The sequence below is a fragment of the Spinacia oleracea genome, chromosome 1, assembly GCF_020520425.1.
Source record: "Spinacia oleracea cultivar Varoflay chromosome 1, BTI_SOV_V1, whole genome shotgun sequence".
Classification (NCBI taxonomy): domain Eukaryota; kingdom Viridiplantae; phylum Streptophyta; class Magnoliopsida; order Caryophyllales; family Amaranthaceae; genus Spinacia; species Spinacia oleracea.
Genome location: NC_079487.1, coordinates 4,171,034 through 4,180,868, shown reverse-complemented (window position 1 = coordinate 4,180,868; position 9,835 = coordinate 4,171,034). Strand labels below are relative to the sequence as shown.

General features: G+C 37.5%; 1 protein-coding gene across 1 annotated transcript; it reads left to right on the top strand.

Moving 5' to 3' along the window:
* Positions 1-3,519: 3,519 nt before the first annotated feature.
* LOC110795388 (protein GAMETE CELL DEFECTIVE 1, mitochondrial) lies at positions 3,520-9,588 on the top strand. Its single transcript, XM_022000392.2, has 3 exons — positions 3,520-4,481; positions 8,179-8,368; positions 8,969-9,588. The coding sequence occupies exons 1-3, from the start codon at positions 3,745-3,747 to the stop codon at positions 9,185-9,187; spliced, it is 1,146 nt and encodes a 381-aa protein (XP_021856084.2). The 5' UTR covers positions 3,520-3,744; the 3' UTR covers positions 9,188-9,588.
* The last annotated feature ends 247 nt before the right edge of the window (positions 9,589-9,835 follow it).

Sequence of the window (9,835 nt, the reverse complement as noted above, 5' to 3'; positions counted from 1 at the left end):
GTGGCAGCGAGACCTCGTTGGGTGTCTGAGCTCATTACAGGTAATGGATGTTGGAACATGACACAAATTTGGCAGTTGTTCCCAGCAGACATAGCAAGAAATATTCTTTCAACTCACTTACGCAAGACTCCAGAGGAGGATGGTCTCATTTGGGGAGGTTCAGGGTCTGGGAAATTCACAGTTAAATCAGGGTGCAAGTTCTTGCGGAATGGGAGCCATGAAAGCTCGGAAGATAGATTCTGGAAAAAGTACTGGAAGATGAAAACAATGCCAAAATGCAAACTTTTTGGTTGGAAAATCATGAACAATGCTGTAGCAACTAAGGTTGCTCTACAGAGAAGAGGCGTGGGAGTTTAGGTGAATTGTGTGTTCTGCCAGAACGCTCCAGAATCGCTAGAACATATGCTACGAGATTGTGATCTGATCCGTAGAATTTGGGCAACATCGACTTTTGGGATTCGACCCACCGGCCATACCCTAAATATGGGACAATGGGCCCGCAATTTCATCACTTTTCTATGGCACCACCAACCGGGGGAGGATGCAGCTACAGGTTTCATTGGGCTTCTTTGGAGCATTTGGCTGCACAGGAATGAGATTGTTTTTGGAAGGGAGAAATGCAATCCGGAAAAGATCCTCGCCATTCACAGGGACTACTTGAAGCGAATCACTGGGTTGACAGCTAAATTGGGTGGGGGGGCGACTTCTAGCATGATCATCACGGGAAGGGTAGAGGACCCTTTCTGGAAATATGGAACAGCGACGGGCCCTCAACCAACGATAGTCATCACAGATGGAGCTTGGAAAAAGTTCGGCAAGGTTACAGATATGGCACGCTCACATGCAGGAGCAGGATGGGTGATTGGCACACCTTCGGGCGTGGAACGTGAAGGACAACAAACCATTAGAGCCTTATCTCCGATTCATGCAGAATTGACTGCTATATGGCTGGCACTTCAAGAGGTGGCATGCTTAGACACGAGAGTTGAAGTCCAAACGGACTGCATGGAAGTGATTCATATTTTGAAAAACCCGACATCTGCTAGAATGGAAGTGGTCTCGATTTCAAAAGATATCCTTTCCCTTATTTATAGCTTTGATTATTTCTGTTGTTCTAAAGTTCCTAGGTCTGTTGTTGCTAGGGCTCATTTTTTAGCCTCCAAGGCTAGAAAAGCAGTCTAGTTTTTTTGTATTGTCATTACCAAAAAAAAAAAAAAAAAAAAAGATACAACTAAAAAGAAGTCCCTCAAAACTATTCAATAGTAGTATATGACCAACATGGTTCAATCATACAATTCAATAACAAAATCCAAAACATCAGCAAAGTATATCAAAGCTAATGTTACGAATAATCAAAGCATCACCTAGTATATATAAACAAAGTATACTGAAGCTCACTTTTGCAATATTTTGGATGAAATTATATATATTAGTAATTAATTAATCTAAATATTCATGTGGCACCTAATTAATTATGGGTGCGGATTTTTCCAAGGCAAAAAATGATATATCCAGGGCAATTCCCACTACCCGCTGCCCGTGATTTTCGTACTGTAAAAAATGCCAATTACCAGGCTCAACCAAATCTCCCACGATTTGTGTTGCCAAAAAAAAAAATATAATATATTCTAATGAATCTTGACTCTAAATTAATTATGGGTATTGGGTACTGATCTCTTCCATCTCCGTTACTATTTACTAGTTTGCCGCTTCCGCCATAATTTCCTTGCCCACTCATCACTTCTCATAATCATTCATCAGTGTTAAAATAAATAAATTGGAGGGCACTTTGGAACTTACCAATGCTTTTGAAGGAGTAAATTTAGTAGATAGATTATATATCTCAAACTTAATTACATTAAATTATTTACCACATTCATTGCAAGTTGAGATATGAAAACAAAGAGTATTGAAATCAATTCATGTAATCAACAAGGTGAAGCTAAGTTATCAATGGCATAGAAATATTGTGTGACGTGCGGAAAGCAAGAAATGGAAACAGAGGATGATCGGTAAAAGCTTCAGTTAAATGGAGATGATACTTTATATGACCTGGTTATTTTATGAATTATGATCCACCGTGCAACAAATATACAAAGTGGAATCAGTTTAATGAAATTAGTAGAGGATGAGAATATATTATGGTTTCATATTTTTGGCAACAAAGAAGCATGGAAGATTTGATTCAATTTTATAAAATAGCATATATATGGCAGAAGAATATCGAGGGCAGAGGGTAATTCCATTGCCTTGTATATATCAATTTTTGCCTTGGCAAAATCCATACCCTTCTATTACTATATACTAAAAGAGACATCAGGAATGACACGTGTTAATTCCTGGTGTAAAATTTTCCCGCCAAAATGCCTTTTTATTTTTTTACTTTAAAATAAATAAGTTACTGTTAGAATATATGAGAGTATATTTATTTGTTAAGAATATATGAGAGTATATTTATTTGTTAAGAATATATGAGCATATATTTAGTTGATGTAAATAAGTTACGTAGATATTTTGTTACCTAACTTAGTCAAAGATCAGATAGTGCATAGTTAGAATCATGGCTGATTAGCCTCGAAATACTTTGTATATATTGTTGATTGATGGAATGAAATCCTCACGGAATTAAACTCTTTCAATTACATTACGGTTTTTTTTAGGAAACTAAGATAAAAATATATTTTAATTATTATAGATGTGTACTGCATAATATATTATTGGAGGAAAACTAAATCAATATTATTTTTTTCTTTATGATATAATTTTATTTATGCATTATTATAACTTTTTAATCTGATAAGAAATATAAAAAAATATTGATAAATAAACTCTTATGTTAATCTACTATTAATAATATAATACAGGGTAACTGGTAAGTAAGAATGTTAATTAAAGTAATAATACATGGTAAGTAGACTAACATATGAGTTTATTTATCAAGATTTTACTCAATTCAAATTATGTTGTATTTGACTAACTCGGTTATGCTCGGGTCTTTTCGAAAATTAGTCTTGAGTCATTCAGGTTTGGTTAACAATGTTAGATCGTTCTACATACAAGTAAACGACTATAATTTTTAACTTTGTATAGTAATATATATGCAAATTTAGTTCTTGAATATGTTTTTTTACACAACTTTGAATTTATATTTTTTCATATATCCTTTTTACTTTCATGTTTTCCTAATATCACAAGTTTTTTAAGTTACTATTAAAATAATAAATTGTTTTAGTAATAGCCGTGCGTTGCACGGGCCCTAAACTAGTAATTATCTATATGACACTCGATTTTTTAAATTCAAAAATAAATTAGAAATCTTATTTTTCATCGGACGAAACCATTAGATTTCCTATGTGGCACTCGATCGTTCCTTAAAAAAAAACAAAAAAAAATCATTTTGTGTCTAACAAATTGAGAAATACGAATCGAAACCCAAAATCCAATTTCCTAATGTTAGACCCAGGTCCAGTTTCGAACCAAACCCGGCGGGTCTTTCCTCATAACCGTTCCCGAATCCGAATCATGTTCTAGGGTTTAGGATTTTCAGTTGTCCTAGCTTCAATCCCGACTCCCCTCTATTTCCCCCTCTACCATCACTGATCATCAAGCTCAAACCTTCATCAATGGAGAAAACCTCACCCTCCATTTCAGATTAACATTATTACGAATTCATTTCTGTATTTCTAGCTGATTCTTAGGACTTATTTTTTTTCCTCTCTTCTCGTATTCCCCATTGCAAAGAGGATGCAATATCTGAGTAGAATCGTATCGCGAAATCCTGCTTCAAGTTACTGTAGCAGTGCAAGTGTTTTGTCGAAGTATTTATCAGAAATCACCCCATTTGGAAACCCTAATCCCAAGCATTTTACAAATTCTAGAGGTTTCTCGAATGAATCGGAAAATAGCGGAGGAAATCTCCCATGGGATAACGTCAAAGGCGGCGATGGTAGTGGTGGTGGGGGTTTCCAGTGGGAAGACATGGGTTCATCGTGGTCTACTGGCTTAACCAAAAGCCACTTTGACGGAGAAGCGGTGGGTCATCAGGTTACTCCGTCATCAGCTTCTGGTGGTGGTGGTGGTGGTGGAGGTGGTCCTCAAACGAGTTCCGTCTCTTCCAATGATCCCTTGAGTCAGCAATTGAAGGAACTGCAACGCCAGGCGGAGAAAGCGGCGAAGAGACAGTTGGATGATGAGGATGTGTGGGATGAGAAGATGCAGGAGACTAGTGTGTTGTTGAGGCAAATCACTGAGCCTGGTGCTAGAGGTTCTTACTTGAAGGATTCTGAAAAGGCGGAGATGTACCGGTTGCATAAGGAGAACCCTCAGGTTTATGATGTTGAAAGGCTGGCAAAGGATTTTAGGATTATGAGGCAAAGAGTGGTTGCCATTCTTTGGCTTAAGGAGCTTGAAGAAGAAGAGGAGAAAAAGCTTGGTGAGCCTTTGGATGATTCTGTTGAGCTTTTGATCGATACTTTCCCTGAGTAAGCTCATTTCTTTATGCATTTTTGTATGTTATTGAGTTCGATTATTACTAACCAGATAGTGAATGTAGGTGGATGTTTATTGTGCTGTGCTAATTGGTGGTTGGCTTTGTGTTTTGTTTCTTTGATGTGTAATGAAAATGATATGCGATAAATGATTAGTCCTTGATTTTTGAATTGCCCTGCCTGTTGATCGCTTGGGTGACTCAATTTGGTACTGTGGTTGACTTTCCTAATTGGATTCTGATATGTGTTAGTGTTCAACCACCGGATGTGTATAGGTATTGGTAATACAATTCGTATCTACTATCTAGGACTTTTACTTTTGTTTTCATTTTTCCCCCCAAAAGCTTTAGGTACAGGAAATAGTAATGGTGATGATTAAAGTAATGCATGATGGTAATTCAAGATAAAAAATTTATGGAGGATCGGTAGTTAGGTATTGATAACTGCTTACTGGAATTGAATGATCATTAAAGAAGAGGATGAAGTTGAGTTAAGTGAGAATTGGGAATATGGAAGGGTGGAAATTTTGTGCGTGATGAAGTCTCTCCACCTAACATTTTGTTTTCTTCCTGTTTTTTTTTAATGAATGAAGAGGAGAGTAACAGGGTGGGGGACACATGTCATTTTGGTTTTTTAAATACTAGATATAGATATGCGTGCTTATTTTGATTGCAGAAGTATTATGTGGAGAATTTGTTAGAATCCATTGCTTAGATGGCTGTAGTTGAATATGGAAACCAAATGATACTAATTGCACCGTTCTATCCTGTTGAAGATTTTTATGTAATTGCTTAAAAAACAGAACTAGTTTCAGTCTCCTGACTACTGGAAATTTCAATTCAAATCTTTTTATAATTTGTCATGGAGTTTCCTCTCTTACCAGGTCCTTAGTTCTGTACCCATTGTTAGACTATTTTCATTGGTATCACTGTTCTTGTGCTCAGCTGTTCCCCTTTGCATCAAGTCCTTTTCTTATTAGCATGCTTCTGTGCAATTTTCTACTTTAGGTTGTTGTATTATTTTCTCTTACTGGATATTCACTTTTTTTGTGTTTGCATTCGGCTATGCAGTTATTGTTGTATATGCTGTCTACTGTTATGCTACTTACTGAAGCCTGAAGGAGAACATATCTGCTTAGTTTGACCTAAACTTGTATCAGACAAATTCCCCATGTTTGCCTTTCAAACCCTTTTCAGTAATAGTTTCTGTCTTGCCACATTTTGTTGTTTTTCCCCTTATCTTGTGTATGTTCTACTCCCAGTGGAGAATTGAAGATTAAGTTGTTCCTCCAATATCATCGCGTATTACAGGAGTTAAATTGTTGATCAATCTTCAGAATTGAAAAGAAATTTCCCATATTACAGAAACACGATGATTTGTGTATTTAGGAGGAGAGTAACTTTAGTTGTAGGGTTAAATTGTCGAGTTTCTAGTCTGATAATCTACTGTAGTTTTTTTGAAATGTGTGCTGACTTCCAGATACTAACATTAGAGAGCAATCAAGTATCTTTGAGCTCTGAATTTAAGAGGTCATATGGTTGACATTCTGGCTCGTTTAACATCTTATGATTTAAGATGCAGAATCATGGACTTTGTATATTGGGGAACCATGGTATGAAATTGGATTGAAATTTAAGAAAATTTATGGTTTACCTTTTGTAATAGGGTAATAAGTTGCTCTTTGGTCATAGTTTTATGTGTGGTGTACCCTTATGGTTTGGGATTGTTTGCACTGCATACAAAATTGATAAGTCATATCTTGTTACTTAAGTATCTTATATGGTTGTTTGACCCCCTGATGACTTTTGTTAATTCTTTTCTTTTCTTTCACCACCGTCCTTTTCTTTCACCGCTCTCTTACCCATAATAGAACTAAAAGTTGCCTTCGGGAGGAAGAGGGAGTAGCGTTATGGTAACCCTTTCATCTACGGAGATCAAACCTCACTAGCAGCCCAAAGAGTAAAATCAAGTCGTGCCTCCACGATTAAGTTGCAAAATGATAGAGCCAAATGCAGAATTAGTGGATGATTGAAGTGGGGAACTGGTCCTATCTGCTTTGTGGTGCATTGTGCACGTGGATAGAAAAAAGGAATATTCAGATTATTGAAGGCTTTGTTTGTTGTGTTTAAGACTTTAAGCTTTGTGAGTAAAGTTGAAAGGTATCAGGAGTTTCTTGAGGATTTAGCTCGTGCTTGTTAAGCCTCCTAGTCAGCTTGAGAGCTATACCTTGGTTTGTAGACAAGATAAATTACGATTCTTTAGTTTGAGGGCATATACCTGTATCTTTTGCTTCTAGGTCTAGTGACGTAATGTACGATTGAGATTGAGGCCTTATTCTTGTTCCCATTTATCCCTTGGTGTCTTTTTAATGCACTCCAACACTTGTACATCCCTCCCCAAAGGAAAAAAAACAAAAGCAAACAAATGGACCTCATAATGTACTTTTTTAGACCCTTATGGATCGTCTGATCCATTTCCCAACTCAAATATGAAAACCCAACTACACTCTTTGCCTCTTATGTTATTTTGTTCACAAATTATAAATAAGAGAATGGGAACATGGACATCTCATTGCGGATTCTAGGATGATATACAATTATTTTAGTATCTGAAAGCCTGGACAGCACATTGGTGTCTTGGACTTGTAACCATCATCAGGTTAGGTAGAAGGGCAGGGGAAGAGGGAGGACAGGACTGGGGTGGGATAAACTTTTGCCACATCTGCTAAAAACTGTCAGCAACTGACAAGTCAAGAAATATCTTGCATTGTGCACAATCCCAAAGTGCCAGGTACCTTGTGCACACAGTTAATTCCAAAGGAAATATTGTATATATTACCTAACTTACCCCTTCAAAAGTGACTGTTTTGGCCATGTTACTGGATTATTGGGAGCTTCTTCAGAGATATTGGAGTGCTGTTGTTTTAGGCTCTAAGCTACACTTGTAGCCATTGAGTGGATTAGTTGGGTATAGACGGTTAGCATGGATGCGAAAGAGGGATTTCTTCAAGATACTAGAGTCACCAAAAGGAATGTGGGAAATTATAAAGGCCTAACTGTTTCTACCCAGTGTAACTTGCACATTGAGCAAATATGCAAACCCATGGCGATTTTTTAAGTGAAATACTCTACTCTGAAGGTTGCAATTTACTGGGAGAATAGATACGGGAACTTACAGGATCAATAGATAGCGGGATCAGGGTTCCCAAGCTTGTAGTTGCAGATATCTCTTTCATTTGTTATTTGTGTCCAGGATTGCATTACTTACTCAGAATTGGTTGATGTCCAAAGTGTAGTATTATGTTATCATCATTATCATTATCATTACCCCATTGCCTCAAAGAGGCTCCCGCAAGAAGCGGGGTAAGGGGGGGTCGGACGTACGCAACCTTACCCCTGCAATTGCAGAGAGGTTGTTTCCAATTGACCCAAAAGCGATAACGGGACAACAACGGGACAACAACGGGACGACCGTCTTCTACTTCATCGAAAGGAAGCGAAGAGGTATTAAGAGCCATTTTGATTTAGCCCATCACATTCCACAGCCAAAAGAACAAATGAATCTTTGGCTCCATCGGAAATGGACAATTGTAGTATGATGTTATGCTTAAATAAAAAAGAAATGGTTCATATAATAATTACTAGTTTGACAGTTTCTCCTTTGAATTCACCCTGTTGTTTCTTTCTTGCAGATTCTTCGTTTCCCATGACAGAGAGTTTCATGTAGCCTCACTTCCATACAAACCTGATTTTAAGGTCATGCCTGAGGGTTGGGACGGCACCACTAGAGATCCTGATGAAGTACACTATGAGATATCAAAGAAGGAAGACGATATATTGTATGAAGAATTCCTTCAGAGGTTTAACTTCAACAAGATGAAGGTGAGTGTCCAAAGTATCTCTCTCTCCCCCCCTCCCCTACACATACACACACAAACTCCGCTGTTGGGTGGGTTGCACTTAATCACCCTTTTGCTGCTGCATCAAGGTTATGGACCTATGGATACACTTGAATGATAGGTTCAGATTCCTATTCTTTTAACTAGATGGTTTTGACTTTTAACCTTTTAGGTAGTGTGGGCTGAATACCAAATAGAGCAGGAAATTAAAAATTACGATCGCAAAAATCATACTTTGTATTACACTAAAACTCACTCCTCCATAAAACAACCTTTTTGCAAAGTTTTAGTTCTTTTTCTCTGGGACGCCTTGTCTGCTAAAGCGATATCTCTAGTATCTGTTCATTTTTTTCAAAAAAATGCAGTATATCTCTAATATCTAGTTTCTTGAATAAAAAGTGGAAGAACCTCGAATGTTGTTTATTAATACTTTTTATTTGTTATTATGAGAGTGACCATCGACTTTCATTGCGTGCAAGGGTTGATAAAAAATAGAAAATTTGACAACAATGATTTGGTTCAAGTGATGAATGCTCTTTTTAACTTGCTATGTAATGCAATCTCCACTTTTGGTGAAATGCAGTTCAAGAATGAGGTTAAAGTGCACAAATATAGTAGGAGACGCCCTTCAGATGGTTGGAGTTTAGTAGTGGAGAAATTAGGACCTCGAGGAAAGCGTGGAGGAAGTGGTGGATGGAAATTTGTGAGTCTACCAGATGGATCAACACGACCATTGAACGATACAGAAAAGATGTATGTGAAGAGGGAAACTCCACGTCGCCGTCGGAAAATACTCCCGTAAGAAGAAGCAGATATTTATTCATATCACAGCTATAACAACCACTTAGTCAGTCAGCATTTTTTTTGTATGATAGAGAGCGAGCTGTTGTCATTGCTCCAAATTTGTAGGGTTGCAAAGTCAGCACTTTTTGTATCCTAGAATCCATCTGGTGTTGGTTGAGAGTTCCTTTGTTGACTATGACGAAAACCAAAGGATTTGGTGACATCTCTCGTGCTGAATAAAATGATCCTCTCGAAATTTTTGAGTAATTTTAAAGCTTGAAAACTAGAACTAGTAATTTGACTGAAATTCCCTTTCGGAGTGGATCATTTTGTCCAGTCCCGAGATTGATTTATGTTTCCTCGAACCAATATTACACCAGCTTTTTATTCCAAATGCTGATAAATGTAGACGGTTTTCAACTCTAGGTTTTGGCCTGTTCAGTGAAACACCCTAGATTCGATTCGAAAGGCCCGCCCTCGGCCATGGAATGGATTTGTTCATAGACCATTTTGAATTGATCATCTATAGCCTGGTCCGCTTGCCCGATTTGACCTGACATGAAGAAGTGTGGGTTTAGATAGCATAAAATATGCATTTTAAGTTCCAAACCTGAGCCCGGCCTAAAAAGCCCGGGTCTGATTTTTGTGTTAAACTCGGGTTTAGTCC

What these genes read in the sequence shown, in the direction of transcription:
- LOC110795388 (XM_022000392.2), top strand. Translation starts at nt 3,745, where the DNA reads ATGCAATATCTGAGTAGAATCGTATCGCGAAATCCTGCTTCAAGTTAC. An exon ending in TTGATCGATACTTTCCCTGA is followed by an intron (nt 4,482 to 8,178) that starts GTAAGCTCATTT and finishes TCTTTCTTGCAG; the next exon opens with ATTCTTCGTTTCCCATGACA. An exon ending in TTAACTTCAACAAGATGAAG is followed by an intron (nt 8,369 to 8,968) that starts GTGAGTGTCCAA and finishes GGTGAAATGCAG; the next exon opens with TTCAAGAATGAGGTTAAAGT.